The sequence below is a fragment of the Thunnus maccoyii genome, chromosome 6, assembly GCF_910596095.1.
Source record: "Thunnus maccoyii chromosome 6, fThuMac1.1, whole genome shotgun sequence".
Lineage (NCBI taxonomy): Eukaryota > Metazoa > Chordata > Actinopteri > Scombriformes > Scombridae > Thunnus > Thunnus maccoyii.
This window is the reverse complement of record NC_056538.1, coordinates 9519685-9536871: the sequence shown is the minus strand read 5'-3', so window position 1 is coordinate 9536871 and position 17187 is coordinate 9519685. Positions and strand designations below refer to the sequence as shown.

The 17187-nt window shown below is 41.0% G+C and overlaps 2 protein-coding genes across 12 annotated transcripts in view; one reads left to right on the top strand and one right to left on the bottom strand.

The window, feature by feature from the left end:
* The window catches only part of rap1gap2a (RAP1 GTPase activating protein 2a), an 83435-nt gene extending 70193 nt beyond the window's left edge, over positions 1-13242 (top strand). For 9 of the 11 annotated variants that reach the window (XM_042413876.1, XM_042413871.1, XM_042413877.1 and 6 more), the window contains 19 exons: positions 907-939; positions 1145-1366; positions 1494-1597; positions 2352-2430; positions 2975-3028; positions 3711-3794; positions 3928-4028; positions 4559-4688; positions 5045-5200; positions 5644-5715; positions 7156-7242; positions 7372-7512; positions 8736-8885; positions 9122-9231; positions 9355-9456; positions 9649-9769; positions 10514-10616; positions 10728-10801; positions 11049-13242. In XM_042413876.1, the coding sequence (XP_042269810.1) occupies positions 907-939; positions 1145-1366; positions 1494-1597; positions 2352-2430; positions 2975-3028; positions 3711-3794; positions 3928-4028; positions 4559-4688; positions 5045-5200; positions 5644-5715; positions 7156-7242; positions 7372-7512; positions 8736-8885; positions 9122-9231; positions 9355-9456; positions 9649-9769; positions 10514-10616; positions 10728-10801; positions 11049-11057 (1932 nt within the window). In that variant the 3' untranslated portion in view covers positions 11058-13242. The remainder of the gene's footprint in view (positions 1-906; positions 940-1144; positions 1367-1493; positions 1598-2351; positions 2431-2974; positions 3029-3710; positions 3795-3927; positions 4029-4558; positions 4689-5044; positions 5201-5643; positions 5716-7155; positions 7243-7371; positions 7513-8735; positions 8886-9121; positions 9232-9354; positions 9457-9648; positions 9770-10513; positions 10617-10727; positions 10802-11048) is intronic. The other 2 variants (XM_042413878.1, XM_042413869.1) reach the window with 1 other exon arrangement.
* A 638-nt stretch (positions 13243-13880) lies between these two features.
* si:dkey-52l18.4 (uncharacterized protein LOC560708 homolog) lies at positions 13881-16314 on the bottom strand. Its single transcript, XM_042413880.1, has 5 exons — positions 15949-16314; positions 15059-15400; positions 14230-14457; positions 14122-14150; positions 13881-14004 (listed from the first exon to the last, which is right to left on the bottom strand). The coding sequence occupies exons 1-5, from the start codon at positions 15998-16000 to the stop codon at positions 13903-13905; spliced, it is 753 nt and encodes a 250-aa protein (XP_042269814.1). The 5' UTR covers positions 16001-16314; the 3' UTR covers positions 13881-13902.
* Positions 16315-17187: the final 873 nt, after the last annotated feature.

Below are 17187 nucleotides of genomic sequence, written 5' to 3'. Positions count from 1 at the left end.
AATTAGCATGTATGACTCACCCAGTTGTCATCTGGCAACAGAGACGATGAGGTCTGAAAACACGAGTGCTGTGTGGCAGGACAGTGTGTGATGCGCAAAAATGAACAGATCTTGCTTTTTGACCCTTGTGCTTTTCCGTCCTCATGCTGCATACGGACACTAATTAGGTCCCCAAAGCTGAAGAGACCAAAAAATGGAAGGTGTGGCCAGACACCAGACACACACACATGTCATCAGTTTGTGTCATGATGTCCGTCGTTTCTCTGCATGTTTTCCTCCATCACTTCTTCATCATGCCTCCCAGTTTCCTCTGTGGTTGCTCTTGTCTCATCTGTCAGCCTTTCAGAGATTCTTAACACCCTTGTGAGCACTTTTCAAAATTTTCTCATGGCTTTTTAAAGAACAAAATCAATAGCCTCCTGATCTGATTGATTATAAGTTGAATGAACTCCAACTGTCAATTGATCCTCTCTTGCCTGTCAGTATCCTGACTCCCCGCTGCTGCAGAATATAAATGACTGGCTGTTCATAGCACTGTTCTCTCAGCGCTGCAGACGGGCCTCAGCAGTATTTAGAGGTCATACACTGGAACCGTGCTATGCCAGAGCAACTAGAGGCTTGTAACAGCTCTTAACCCCGGGGGCTACTGAATCAAAACAGAATTGTCTCAAGGCTCTGACATCATCAAGGGGTGACATGCCCTCATTGATGTTTGCTGATGACTGTGCATTTCAGGTTGTTGCATCATCACCTGAGAGTTCATTTGGCATAACACGTTGTGTCACCCTGTGTGCCTGTGCTTGTGGCTTTGCTTGCAGCTGTATCGTTGTGGTGAAAGTCAGTGAACTTCAGCCACTGTATGTTAAAATGTGTATTTTTAATGTTGTGTGTTCCCTTTTTTTACAGGATGACTATATACCCTACCCACGAATAGAAGATGTGAGTCATCTCCCTCACATAATACACTCAAATCACACATTTACACCTGTCTCATGTGTAACCACTAGCTAGGAGTGTTTCCAACAATAGAAAATACATTTAAAGGTGAAGCACATTGCTCTTTTATCATTAGAACTGTGCGTGCCCCAGAGCTACAATACTTTTTTTTTCACATTTTTGCCTCTCTCCTGCCCTCCTATCTAAGGTCCTGGAGAAAGGTGGTCCATACCCCCAGGTAATCCTGCCACAGTTTGGGGGCTACTGGATTGAGGATGTGGAGGCTCCAGCTGGGACCCCGTCCTCCTCAGAGTCCAGTTTCTGTGAGGAGGAAGATGGAGGAGAGGGCATGAGTCCCGGTGGGGGGCACAGCTACCGCCTGGAGTGTAACAGCACAGCCCGCGCATACCGCAAACACTTCCTAGGGAAGGTGAGTGCGTGTGTGTGTGTGTGTGTGTGTATGTATTAAGGTCAGTTTCACTGTGTCTGTAGCAGGGAGAGTCTGTTATTGTGTTTGACCAAAAATCTCTCTCTCTCTATCTCTCCCCTTCATCCAGGAACACATGAACTACTACTGTACTGGCAGCAGCATAGGCAACCTCATCATGTCTCTGAAACACGAGGAGGGTGAGGGACAGGAATTCCTACGCATCATGCTCAGGTATTGTGAACATGCAGCATACTGAGACTAATGGTCTTAGTATTTTAATTTCATGCATTTAGGTATAACGTGAGAAACAAAATATCAACACCGTATTTCACTGAGTCAAGGTTTAACTCCTTCTATAGCTTGTCTCCTCTCCTGGTATCTTCATTTGCTTTCCCTCTTCTTGTCTTGTCTACCTATTAGTGATGGGCTGCAAATTTTGGATTTCGATCCATTACTAGTCTCATATAAACAATAATAAAGCAGCTTTGCAATCTACCTGAATGCTGCCTTTGTTTGGGTCTTATTCCTCCCTCCTCCCTCCTCTATCGTTGCAGCTCTGTGTGCTCTTTGTCATGTTTGACTCTGATATGTTTGAACAGATTTGCAGTGCTGTCGTGGACAGCTTCCCTGTCATTATCACAGTTGGTGACATTTTCATTAACAAGCGAGAAAAACAATCAAGTAATGCTATGTTTGCACTTTGTTATTGTGGAGGCTGCAGAGAAGATTGTGGCCAGGTGATGGATAATCTCTTCTTTGACATTTATAATGCTAGTAATACAGATTCTGCTCCTCTGAAAATTGCCACTAACACAGTATCACATCAATTGGTATCAAAGTGCCCATCGATAGTCGCTGTCTTTTTTCTCTTTTTAACTCGGTGAGAAATGCTGTTACCTAAACCATTAATGTTGAGAAATCTATTTGATGGAACAAATCTCCCAACAACCCCTCAAGCACAGCTTCTCTTTATATCTCCTTGCAGGTCGAGGACCAAAACAGTCCATGATAGGATCTCTTTATCAGGCATCAACCAGCTGCCCAGTGTACCTCAGATTGCAAAGGTAAGATACAGCTCAAAAATAGACTTGCCACATGCATTTTTCTACACTCTAAAAACACACAGCATAATGAAAACATGTGGTGTATAGTAGCTGCAAGGCCAGGTTGTCACATGCACACTGGCTCACTCTTTAATGAAAGAAAGACGGAAGGAGGATGATATCGTTTCAGCAGCTGACTGATCCGACACTTTTATCAGCTCATTAAAAAAACAGCACTTGATGATTTTTACCCTGACGTGTGATTCACTGATCCAGTGAGGAGATATTTACTGATTACAAACCAAGTATTATAATGACTTTTAGATATTTAGGTGCACAAAGATTCCCTCATCTGTAGCTAGAAATATATTTTTAACTTGCAAATAAAAATGTGAACAGTAAACTCTGTTATCTTTGTAAATGTATATTTTTTACTTAAACTCAGTGGTATGAAAAAGCTTTTCCCTTTTGAGTCTTACTGTGGATATACTGTATTTCCAGTATGGATGATGAGATCGCTCTCTTATGGTATCTGTCAAATTCAGTGAGTCTCTTTTTCTCGCAGCTGCTGTGTGACGACGCCACAGGACTGAAGTTCAACCCGGTCCTGTACCCTCGGGTGAGTCTGACATCATGACCTCATCATCACCAGTCTGTCCCCGGCTCATGTAGCCAGATATACATTTAGTCATTCAAGCTGACCTGAGTTACCTTTTCCTACCTACATCTCCTTCTGTTAAGACACAAAGGGACACCGGATGAAGCACTAATGCTACATTTAATAATAACTTCAAATCCATAAATGTTCAATGCCATTTACTTCATGTACGGGGCATTACATCTGCCAGCATCACCCACCTGTCCTTATACCAACCCAACCAACAAAGTGCATAACTGTTCACATTTTACCCCTCATAAAGCCCTCCTACCTCTCTAAAATCCACCCTGTTCAGCGAGTACATTATTCAAAAACAATTGATGATACAACAAGTCTCTGAAATGGAAACGATGGATCTGTTTCTCCTCCTGTGAGCCCACTGGAGGGGTGTGATGGAGCATGCTTTCAGTCCTTGCCTCAGGGAAGGAAACAAACCATCTGTGTCTCAGTCTGCAAGAGGCTGCGACAAGATCACTGCCCTCGCTGGGGGCTGTGACAGTTTCCCGCATGTCATCCTTGCGTAACACAGGCCCAGTAAATCTGCCCTGGAGACATGTTGGCTAGGAAAAAAACATGTTTTCCAAACTACTACAGCAAGTAGTTAGGGAGTAAGTAAGAACTAATTGTTTTTGTTCGTGCACAGGGATCTCAGTTGATAGTGGCTTATGACGAGCATGAGGTGAACAACACCTTTAAATTTGGAGTCGTCTACCAGAAGTTTGGACAGGTGAGTGATTATATTGATCTTCTGTATTGATCTAAAATTGAGCCTGCCTTTAAATACAGCTTCTGATCTTTCACACCGTTCTGCTCCTTGTATTCTCCTGTTCTGTATTTTTTTCCGCTCCTCTTCCTCTCAGACGTCAGAGGAAGAGTTGTTTGGGAACAATGAAGAGACCCCGGCGTTCAAGGAGTTTCTCAGTATCCTGGGTGGCAATATTGAACTTCAGGATTTTAAAGGGTGAGAGACCGGAATAGAATGCAAATGAATAAGGGAAAAGAAGCAGAGTAAAGTTGGATAAACATAAGGAAAGAAGGCAGAATTCATAGCAAAATAACCATTAAAATAAGGCTGCACAAGGATCAAAAGAAAGATGCCATCGGAGTGCATTGCAATCAATTTAATTACTGTAACCTTCAAGCAACTTGTCCTGCTGTTTTGGCTTCAGCGTGCAATCGGGATAAACTGCTTAGTGAATCATATCCTAGAAAAGAAAGTGCCACATAGACAGATAATCAGAGCCATGTGTATTGTGTGGTCTTGCAGGCTTTTTCTATTGCATTACACTCATGACTGTTACTGTTTCCTTACCTGAGTCTTTTAATTGTAGCTGATAGATTATGGCGAACTGCAAAATATTTTGAGTGGCATTTGAAGGATGATAAAAACTGACATATGCATTTAAATTACATGAATTAAAACCTTATCTTGTTACTGAAGGGAGAAGGCCAAACAGTGAACATGACCAGCGTGCTTTGATATTGTGACAGGTTCCGCGGTGGGCTGGATGTGTCCCATGGACAGACAGGCTCTGAATCTGTCTACACTGTCTTCAGACAGAGAGAGATTATGTTCCACGTGTCAACCAAGCTTCCCTTCACCGAGGGAGACGTTCAGCAGGTATGAGGCTTTAATCTTGGCTTTATTATTATTACACTGAAGGCGCGGTGGATTTAGCTGCTGAAGGAGGATGCTTTGGCTCAAAAATGCCAATATCGAACTGCTCAGGTGTAGCTGATGTTGTCTCTTGCTGTTCTCGTTGTGAAATAGCTTTTTCATAAACTGTTGCTAAAACTGCTTCAATCAAAAGCTGGAAAGTTATTTGATGTGAAGCTGCTAAAATCCTCCTTAGAAACAAATAAATCCCTTTTGCATTTTATGGTTTATGTGTGATAGAAGACTTATACATCGTGCTTTTCTTTTAAAAGTTTCCTCTGCTACAGAAACAAAAAAAAAGAATGTGTTTGCTTCTTCAGCTCCAGAGGAAAAGGCACATAGGAAATGACATCGTGGCAGCAGTCTTCCAGGAAGAGTCCACACCATTTGTCCCAGACATGATCGCCTCCAACTTTCTGCATGCGTATGTGCTGGTGCAGGTTGAGAACCCATGTACAGAGAACACAACATACAAGGTACAAACCAGACCAGTGTGTGGAAATGACACTGCTCCTCTGTAATAACAGTAAATGAGTAAATCTGCAGATATTGCATAATAGCTTGTTAGTTTTCATAACCTTGCAGCTTTTTGTATTGTATTTTACATATTTATAAGATTTTTTGTCTTGTGTGTATATTTCTGTATATCTGGTATATAATTGAGCTCAAACAAGCTGTAAATAGTTTTTGAAACTGATATTTGTCCCTGTTAGCTGGATACTGGTTCAGGAAACAAATTATAAATAACTGGAAAAGCAGAGACACACCAAAGTACATGATGAATCACTCGCAATGACAAAGTGTTCCCAAGTTTCCTTCCGATTTCGCCCCATGCTCTCAGCTTGAAATCTCCTCTTGAAACCCTCTGGATAATAAATGTTAATAACGTGTGACTATTGTTTGTTTTTTATGTGCACAGGTGTCTGTTACAGCGAGGGAGGATGTGCCTCCTTTTGGACCCCCTCTTCCAAACCCAGCTGTCTTTAAGAAGGTGAGATAAAGAGCTGAGGGAAGAAGACAGGGAAAAATTCATCTTTGAGTTTTAGCAGTAACTCAAGTCAAACTGGAGTTGTGTAAGATTCAAGTCATGAATCTGAATTATTTCAGATTCATGACGCGAATCTTACATAACTCTGCTTTTTGACTTTAACATCAATGACTCATGACTTCACTTGGGCTTGATATGCTCCCCAAGCCCCAAGATTAAGAATTATGTTATGAATGATGTGCTGGGTGGATATACTTTGTCTCAATCCAAGGGCAACCAATCAGGAGGGAAGGAGGGATAGCTGACCAGCAGACAGAGACTGAAGATGATAACTTACCACTTGGACTATGCACTTGGCCCAGACATGACAAATGATTGCAATTGTGTTACAGGGATAACATACCAAGACACACCTGATCATTTGCTTTTGAAGGAATAGTTCAACATCCTGGGAAATTTGCTCATTCACTTTCTAGCAGAGTTACAGCAGATGAGTAGATTGATACCACTTGTTTATTGATCATTTGGCACATAATCCCTTTAAAATGGCAAATTTAGTTTTTATCATTTTACTCTTTTTTGTTACCTTTGGACAAAGGCAGGTTAGCTGTTTCCCTGTTTCTTGTCTTATTGCAAAGCTAAGCTAACCGTCTGCTGAAACAGACAGATATGAGAGTGGTTCTCATCTAGCTCTCTGTCAGAAAGCAAATAAATATATTCCCCAAATTATTGAACTATTCCTTTAAATATTATAAAGTTTATTTGAAGAAAATTACACTTTTAGTCTAGTTTAGCAAATTTTAGATACTGTTAACTTAGTGTTACGCATTAAATTTGGTGAAGGGCATATAATGACTTGTTTAGGACTCAAAACAAAAAGTTTAGGACTTAGACTTGACTTGATACTTGTTGGTCTTGTCTTGGGACTTGACTCCAGACTTCATAGCCAAGACTTGAAAACAATGACTTTGTCCCACCTCTGGCAATACAGTATTTATAGTTGCAAGTATTAAAACATGCTCTTTTAAAGTCACAGTTTACCATTTGATTGCACATCCAAAAAACTCTCCTCCTTCAGTGTGACATTAGCTAAAACGAGTTGGCTTATTTCAGATAGTGTCACAAAGGGGAAATCGATCCTGTATTGATCCCATAAAACTGCATTAGAAACAAAACCTGACTTCCAGACTTAGTACAACATTCAGGTACTTATTGAAACATGATTTTCAGCTTATAAGCACAAATAAAGAAGATTTGAGGCAGATGAGAATTTAAACCAGTGAGGTTGATACTTGTGATCACACTTTTTTTGTTTTGTTTTAGTGTGCTTCAATACTGTAATCTGCACTGTGCTGATGAAGGTCACCTTTTCCTTTCCCTGCCCCTCACCCCTTTTGTTCATCATTTAACTCTCTCTCTCTCTCTCTCTCTCCTTCTCTCTAGGGTCCTGAGTTCCGAGACTTCTTGCTGACAAAGCTGATCAATGCCGAAAACGCCTGCTACAAATCTGACAAATTCGCCAAACTAGAGGTGACGCACGCATGCACACTTGCCCTCAAACGCCACAGCGTGCCTTCAATCACTGTTCAGCTTTTTTCCACAATCATCCCTATCCAAATGCTTTCATGTGTGACTTTTGTGCGTGTGAACTCATTCCAGGGGCGAACGCGAGCTGCACTGCTGGACAACCTCCACGATGAGCTGCACAGACAGAGTCAGGCTACGCTGGGTCTGGGCCAGGCGGGAGAGGAGGACAAGCTGGAGAATGGGGGGCACGGGGGTCTGCTGGAAACCTTCAAGGTGAACATGACCTCGGACAAAAGTAGCATCATCTTCTCTCACCTGTGTGACATTTATTCAGTATTATTAATGAGCGCTATTACAGCACAGAGTGTGAGGTTTGCCTGCTGTAGGTCAACTAAATGTCACAGGTTTGCAAGATGACTTCAGGTGCTAAACCATGAGTAGCGCTGTAGCTGCTGCTTTTCTCTGAGCTTAAATACTTTGACCTTATACTCCAAGTGTGTGTACGTGTGTGTAGGCATATGCATTGACTGTATATGTGTGTAAAAATGGATACAAATGTTCTGTACTCATGTATTTATGTGACACTTTTGCCTTTAAATGCCCCTTCTTTTCATTCTTTATCCTTTTCTTCTGTTCACTCCCATTTGCCTCACTCTTTCCTTCTCATCACTCACTGTCTATACACACTCTTTTGTCCACAACTAAAGGCTCATTGATGTTAATTGGACCGTTAGAATATGTATTTCCATCTGTGTGTGTGTGTGTGTGTGTGTGTGTGTGTGTGTGTGTGTGTGTATGTGTATGTGTGAGAGTGAGTGAGTGAGATGAATCTGTGACTAATATGACAATTTGGCTCTCACTTTTCGCAGGCATTATGGACAGCTATTTTGCACTTTCTGCAGTCAGTCCCAGGGGGCGCCGTTCTCATTGCTGCCCTGGCAGTTGCTGTGTATTACCTGTCTGCATCACTGTAAATACAGCTGAGGATTACCACTTGATAATAAACATTATTTTTTATGATGTTGTTTTGTGTTTATGCTTTCAAAAAATTAGAACATCATATCTGCAGCATATAGCAAAACAGACCAAGATGTTATAGCTACTGTGTTTTATTTATTTGATTTTTTAATTTTTTTTTAAATAAGCTTTTCTGATTCTTGTTATCAATGAACCAAACTATAGAAGTCATTAAAATCATGCAGCTTAGTACGACACACATTCATTCATCAGCTCCACCTCATTCAGTACTTTCTTGGAGAATGACGCTCTCTGGTGGCTGTATTGTGCAATAGCATCTATAATCCTATTTATAATCTATAAGAAGAACATTAATCCCCCATTTGAGCTTTTTCCGCTCGCTTCCATATTGCTCTTTCAACATCCATCCCCTTTCTGTCCTTCTATGTATCCCTGCCACCAATGTTTCCTTCCTTCTGCATTTGTCCTCTCCTCCTCCCACTTGTCCACTCATTTCCTGTTTCCTCTTTCTCCTCCAGAGAGCCATGCGTGTCAGGAGTCACTCCATGGAGACCATGGTGGGGTCTCACCGCCACAGGAGCCCCGGCGTAGGAGGTGGGGTCCCAGCCAGCCTGAGCGGAGGAGGACTGCCGCAGAGCACCAGCGAGTGCACAAAGAGCACTTTCACTGTGAGTAGAGGGCCGGGAAAGATGGATATTTAGGGCATCATCAGTCATGATGGTCACTACATCGTGTAACATCGTTAGAAAATGGTTTTAAATGTTAAAAAAAGTAAAATTACACCTGCAGATAGAGCTTTTTTTGTCAACCAGTGCATCATGCCATCAGATATGAACAGTAATTTCATCTGAATTAATTATTAAGAGTTTAAATTTCATCCTTTCTTCTTCTTCATCTTCTCCAGCCCCCAGCATTGTCAGCCAAGTCTCCCTTGAAGAGTCCAGTGAAACGGCGTTCAGGACTCTTCCCTCGTCTCCACTCCAGCACAGAAACCCCAGACAAACACACACGCAGGTTGGTTATTAGGCCTTACTCTTACACTTCAAACACCAACATTGTCTGTGTTTTCATGCAGGTAAAAGGAGACCAGGAAGTCTTTACAGTGTTGCTACCACTAATGTGTTTTTCTTCTGTCAGCAGTGACCAAAAGCTTGCCGAGATCTGCCCACTTTCCCAGGAAGTGAGGTCAGAGACATCATCCAATCCCAGCTCACCTGAGATCTGCCCCAACAAAGAGAGGTGAGACATAAATTTCTCTTCTAAACTCTCTAGAGGCCAATTGAGGAAAGTTGGTCTTTGATCAGATGTGTGATCAAAAGGTCATTTTAGATTCAATTGTCATTGGAAGTGAATATTTCTCCCCCATTCTTCTACATAAAATCTTATTTCCAGCTTCTCTTCATCTCTGTTCGCTTCTGTTCTCCTCCTCAGGCCGTTTATCAAGCTGAAGGAGTGCAGCAGCGGCAGACCGAACATCTCACGTTCTTCATCCAGCACCAGCAGCTTCAGCAGCACCACGGGAGAAACAGAAGCGCTGGAAGAACTAGAGACAGTGAGTACAACACACACTGTGCCTCAAACACTCTCAATGAAATTGTGTCATAAAACAGCAATGTGTCCCATTTACTGAGTTGGAGAAACATTCTTCAAGGACTGTGAGGAAGTTGTTAGACCAGAGTGTCAAAGCTATCACGGTGGGAATAGTGTGTAATTACCAAGAGCTGTCTAATAGAGAGTGCTGAATGTCAGCAGAATGATTATAATGATTACAGCTCATCTCATCTCGATGTGTATCAGATGACACTGCTTGTCAGTCTTGTTTTATCTAATGGAAATTAAATGGAAATGTGTCGAATTGTTCCTACAATCAGCATTTTACTTTGGATTGGACTGCAAAGATGAAAGGTCAGTGATCACTGCATGGAAAAAATAGATAAATAGATAAAACATAGATAAAAAATAAAATCTTTGATATTCTAGGAAAAGCCTCAGTTTATGCTTTTCTCCTTTAAAGCCTCATTCAATTTGGGATTTTTTTTTTAGTATTTACAGTGAATTTACACCATGAAGATGTATGCAAGCCTAAAAATCTGTTATACAAATAATTAAAGAAGAGTAAACAGAGTTATGATGTCTTAACCCTATCTTTCTACTCAACTTCCTGCTGGATAGTGAGTGCCTCTAACAGGAAGTCAACTTCAGCAGAATACGATTTCCTCCACTGACCTTTTTCAGTTCTCTTCCTCCTCCACCTCTTCCTCTGTATTAACTTTCTGTATCTCTCTCCTTACCCCAGGCCAGCCACCCCTCCATAGCGTCCTCCTCTGCCTTTAGTCCTTCCCTCAGCGTCGACACCCAGGGATCAGGTACGCCCGTCATCATGTGCCGCAGTCCCACAGGTAAACCACGCAGAATTACACAGAATCTCACAGCTGCCAGAGATGATTTTAGGGTTTTTGTCCTCTAATGAGCATTACCTTCCTTTCTATTTCTTCTTCTATATTCTGCAGACGGTAAAAATAAGACGTCACCGAGGTCAAACTTGAAGTTCCGATTTGATAAAATGAGCCACTCATCCACAGCTGTAAGTCTTGTAAGGCCTAACCAGTCAGCCTATTTTACTACTTTTTAAAATAGAAACCACTTGAATCAACAGAATTAAATCAGCATGCTGGGAGCAATAAGAAAAAGTTTGTTACAGCTGTCTGATACACTGTTCATTTTATTGCTCATCATCTCGTGATCACTGTAATGTTATTGTAACAGTTAAGCCGGTGTTGGGTAAACACTTTCCTCTAACTGGCCTCCCTTTTCGTTCTTCTCTTTTTCAGTCCGAGTAGCTTTGTGGAATGGAAAAAAAAAACAGACTTGCACAACAAAGGGACTGCACAGGCTGATGGACCTGAAAACAACAACAACAACAACAACCCACAAAAAACAGCCACAACATCAAGACAAAATCACTGTAGAACCACTTTCCTAAAGCCAAGGATAATCTGACAAGATTCCCAACTGCACCTGAGTCACCACACACTATAAACTAACTGACAATACTGTGAGCGTATAGTGAGGAGAAGCAGCTGAGATGTTGGCTTGAGCTTCTTTTTAACCAGCCTTTAGCTACAGAAATTAGTCAATACTTTGCCGATATTACAAGTTGCTGCATATCAGTTGTTAATCGTTCACATCACATGAAAAGTCCTGGCATGGCTGTAGTACTGTGAGTGTTAGGCCGAGCTCTACTCTGCCTAAGCTTTTTCTCAAGCATCTTGTTTAATAGAGAGATATGGTAACCTAGAAGAATGGTAACATGAGACCATATGGCCGAACTGTTACTCTTTATCTAGTCGACTGTTGAGCGCTCAGCAGAGAGGAAAATCAATTGTCAGACAGCTGGATGTTCTCCTTTGCCTTTGCCCTCGAATGGTACGTCTGGCAACAGTTCCTCTTTTGCCTAAAACAGTACGCAGACACACACACACACACACACCCACGCACAGAAACATAATGTAGTAGCAAAGCCTCAGAGGTGACGAACAGTGGGAGTTTCAACTCTCCACTGTAGGATCTGAACTTGTCTTTTGCATATAAATTTGTTTTTTTTAGGGAACATCTTTGATTTTCGGACTGTTTTTTGTAACCTTGCTGGCTGCTGCATTGTGTCCGCTGCACTATAAACACAACATTGTTGAGGATCAGTCGATATATATGATAGCATTTCTCTATCTTTAAGGGTAACTTCAAATCCCTGAACTCAAGTGCTTGGTTAATGGAAAATAGCGCACATGGGGCAGAGTAGGAGACACTGCCGACACATTTTGCCATAAGCTTATTTTAGCCAAAGCTGCGCCTTACAATCTATCAAAAGCCCCTTTCTCTCCCCCTCTCTCTCTCTCTCTCTCTCTCTCTCTCACTATGTGAGAGGACGAGACTCTTCTGGATCTGGTTACAGCACAGTTGTGGGTAGCCGATCAACACCCACATTTGCTGAAAATAGACGTTGCACTTACTGACAACATTTCACCCTCTGATACCTCCCATTGAAGCTTGCTAGCTCGGTGTACCTGCGTTTATGTTGGGTGGAACTTTTGAACGGGAAGTCTTCGGGGTTTAAAGTTTCCCAGCATCGGAGCTGATGACGATGACTTGAAAAAGACGCTTCAGGTTTAAACAAACCTACGAAACCAACTTTGGCAAAAAAAACACTTTGAATGTGAACTTGGAGCTTTCCTTTTTGTAATTTAAATTGTATGCTTTGTTGGTTGTTATTACACAGTCTCTTAGAAGTAAGTTGCAAAGCCAGTCGCTTACAAGCACAACAGGACAATAGGCCTACTCTAGTCATCAACTGTACTATAACATTAGCCTCGAGCTGCACAAACTAGAGGTGGTAGGGCAAAGTGTGAGGGAGCAAATCTAAATAGCTTAAAGACACACAGATGTGTTTCCTATGTGACCAAACAACCAAACTAGTCTTTGGAAGAAAGTCTATCTACTCTTAACTGTTACTGAGAGGATGGCTTAACAGTGTGTGAAACTCAAACACATGAAGTTCGAAACCCAGAGGGTTTAAAGGCTTAGTTCACCCAAATTACAAAAACCCACTTTGTAATTTAGGTGACCTTTTAAGTCTCCAGAAAGCTGTTAAGTTTCTCTCCACGACTTTCTGATAGAAGCAGATGTGTTGAGTAACACACGCAGACCAGTGATTACCTCGAGCGAGGGAAGCAGGGACAGAAATCATCCGGACAGAAACAGGAAGTTCAGATGTCATTTAGTTTGTAGCAGGTATGGCCTAAACACCCTGCAGCCTTCTTTCTGTTAATATGCTTAATTTATTAAATGATAACTTCTTTTGCATTGATGTCATGTAAAAATGTAACTGCAGAGTACGCTAATTAATAAGGTAACATGATTAAAGGAAATATATTAATTTAAAAGATGTCTAAATATGTATATGTATATTTCGTTATGTCATGTGCCATTGAGAATTTATTCTAAAATAAAATGTTGTATTTTGTGTCATTTATGTGTTTTCTCATTTTTGCAATTTCATACAACACTTACAGCTCAGCACAGGGGTATTTTAATATTTTTTGTATATGAACACATCACATTGGAAGATTTTTTTAAAACATTATAGATAGTTTGTTTCAAGTGCAGTACATTTCCTGTCAATGTACAAACAATAAAACTGAACATCAGTGAAGTCATAGCTCAAAATAAAGTCTGTTTTTTCTCTACGCCACCTCAGGATGATTCAGCCGGTAGACTAGTGCTGCAACATTTCCTCATTATCTGCTCTACTTGGGGTCTGTTCTGCTATATACATACTTGTTCCCTCTTTATAGTTACACTCACTGTTACCATGTCATAGTGTCAAGAGAGTTCAAAGACAAACATTTCTATGATGCAGAACTTGGTGTCAATGACTTTTCACAATACGCAGGGGAAGCCTTGCGTTTGGCTCAAAAAGGATATGAAAGTGACATATTGGTCACTTTCAGAATTCACTGGTAAATGAAATTATAGTTAAAGATGCAACCCTGAACAAAAGAGAAGTCCCCAGGCTCCACAAGTCCACGCCATATGTCTCAAAGATCAAACAGTATCCCTAAAAAGTAAAGACTACTTAAATAACCATCACACGATCCTCAACAGACTTCTTTTCTCCTCCACTTTGCTTTATTGAGAAAACCTGAGCGATGAGTAGACAGTGGACTGGGCAGGCTCTCTGATGGCTTGCTGTTGGTCCAGTGCAGCCTTGGAAATGTCTGCATACACCACCTGTACCATGAATGAAAATAAGAGAGTCATATGCACCAAGTGAAAGACATGTAAGGCTAACCAGGGCAAATGCATAATGTTCAGGGCATCCTGTGTAGAAACTGGACATCCACCCACCTCAGTCTTCTGCTGGGACTTGGGAGGAGCTGTGAAATAGACATACAGTGAATAAAAAAAGTTCTGACAATGCCGTTATTCAACAGTGTTGCTAGAGAGTGACACTACCTTTGTGGGAGGAAGTGCTACGTTTCTGTGGTACCGGGCATCGAGGTGGGGGCTGCGGAGCAAGGTGTGATTGTGCTCTGTATGTAGCTGTGAAACGCGTCCTGGGAAGTGGCTGAGGCTTATGCTCTGGACTCAGACAACGAGCCAATACCAGAATGATGGGAAGACAGATAAAAGCTCCGGCACAGATAAAAATCCTGTGATACACAGTCCTTTGAAACGGGTCAGCTGGTGGGGGACACAGAAGTAGAGTGATGTGCACAAATACAGTACAATTAGAGACTTTCATTTGAAAATCAGCGTATGCTTGTGTTCTTTATTGTTCAGAATTTTGATTTATTCTTTTTTTATTATTTTTCAACAAAATTTTCCAGAACTGTTGCCTTTGCATCACAAATATAAACACATACATTCTTGTGGGGCTGCAAATAAACAATTATTTTCTTTATCTATTAATCTGCTGATTATTTTCTCGATTAATTGGTTAATCGCTTGGTCTATAAAATGTCAGAAAATAGTGGAAAATTACAGTACAATTTCCCAGAGTCAAAGATGACATTTTCAGATGTCTCGTTTTGTCCCGATCAACAATCCAAAACCTAAAAATATTCAGTTTACTCCCACATATGACAAAGTAAAAGGATGAAATCATCACATTTGAGAAGTTGAAAACAGCTAATTTTTGGCATTTTTGCTTAAAAACTTACTAAAATGATTATTCGTTTATCAAAATAGTTGCCGATTAAGTTTGGACTAATCGATTAATCAACTTGCAGCTCTACATGCTCGCAACTCACACTGACACACTTGTGTAAATGCTTCCACATACCTGCAGTGATGTTCAGGTACGTCCAATGCCCCTGAGCACTTCCCCCTCGATCCCATGTAACCTTGCACGCATAGGAACCTTCATCTAACTCATTGACGCTCAGAAACTTCAGACGCATTTGGGTCTGATTGCCTGAGAGAGTCACATTGGTAATCTGGTGCCTGGCATCCTCCATGATGGCTCTTAACTCATTATCTGTTGAATTTCTCCACATCCACTCCCCTGTCCAGGCGTCTCCACAGTGCTGGACCACACAGGACAGGGACAGACTGTCCCCTACTGGTGCATGAAATGTCTCACGTCTTGCCAGAACAGTCTCACTGCAGTTTTCAGCATGGAAACCTAAAAAACAAGTTTCATTTAGCTCCATATAGTGCAACGAAACTGCACGGGTAGAAACACTGTATGTTGTCATTTTGTACAATGGTATTTTTCTTTTAATGTAAAGTGTTTTGATGATACCATTTCATTTCCTCTTCAAATTACCAGATTGGATCATTTGAAACATCTGACAGTTTTTCTTAATACGAATGCTCCTCATTATTTTGGGTTGTTTTCTGACTTCAGAATCAGACTCTTGTTTAATCCACATGCATTGAACAAACTGATTGACATAAATAGATTTTCATGTTGAAGTAAAACACAATAGACAAGTGCAAAAATACAAAAATACAAAAAATACAAAAAAATACAAAATAAGTACAACACACAAACATGACTGCAATCAAATATCATCAAGAAATTACATTTTTTGAAGATCTTGAAGACAACACCTTCACTACAGCTGCTGTACGTCAACAAAGGTGGATTCAAAAGCATAAACAACAACAGTACAATCTTAATTTAGTTGGAGGCAACATAAACTGTATTTTATGCGTGAGATTACTTACCAGAAGGAAGAAAGCAGAGACAGCTGATGGCAACCAGGAGATAGTCGTACATGTCTGACTGTGACAGTTGTGGCTGAGTTTCATGACAGGTTCACTTTATTTGTACAGATTCAGTCTACAAGTCATGACTTGTCTGGAAAGTTCTAAGACATGCATGATTTCCCGTAAAAAAAAAACTCGGCTCCTTAGAAGAATTGCTGTCAGTCGTTGAGAGTCCAGCAGCACTCGACTTTCTCTCACTTTCTTTTCCTTTTTCTATTAAATTAACATGCTTTCCTTTATCCTGCTGTTGCTTGTATCCAGATGGAGGTAAGGAAGGAAGTGAGCCATTCATCCCTCCCCCCTTCACACACACACACACACACACACACACACACACACACACACACACACACACACACACACACACACACACATACACACACAGACACACAGGGCTCATGTAGCAAATTACAGGAAAGCAATGACTTCATAAATGGGAATATTTCTTACAGGAAAGGGGCCAATTTCAAGGAAAAGCAATACAGAGTCAGACTGAGTGATAGGAGTGTTCAGTTACTTGCGTGATTCCCCTGTTTTGTACATACAGTTTGTAATGTATTGATGTTTCTACCACATCTCCTCTTGTATGAGCCTTTGCATTAAGGATTAAACATATTGCTGTAGCAACACTGGCAGATGTTTTCCCGACTTTCCACACTCAGTACTTTCCCAGCCACAGACAAGCAAGCTGCTTTTCTTGAGGAAGTTCACCTTCATAATAAAAGCTGCTTGTCACTTTGAAGAGAAAAAAACATATTAGGTGATGAGCAGTTATGTTTCAGTGAAACATTTCAGTTTATTGATAATTAGCAGAGGTGTGTCTTTTCTACATTTTTGACGGTGCCACACTGGACCTTTGAATTAGGCTACGAGCAATATTTTATTTTGTAAACGACAACCGGACGCTGTATACGCGATTACTCTGTGATAATTGACTTTAGGCGCGCTCGTTTATTATCGCTCCGTCCCTTCTCACTCACATGGTGGGTGGGAATAACAGAGGCGGGCTCCGGAAAATTATATAATATAAAACTGCTGGAGAGTCTTTAATAGATTTAGCTCTTTGTTCATATTAGACAGTATTAATCATGATATCATGGTAGTAGGTCATCATTCATAATGTGTCATAAGTCTGAAAATGGATACCTTTAGGATAATTGTTTCTCAACTATTTGAACATGGATCACCATGTTATTC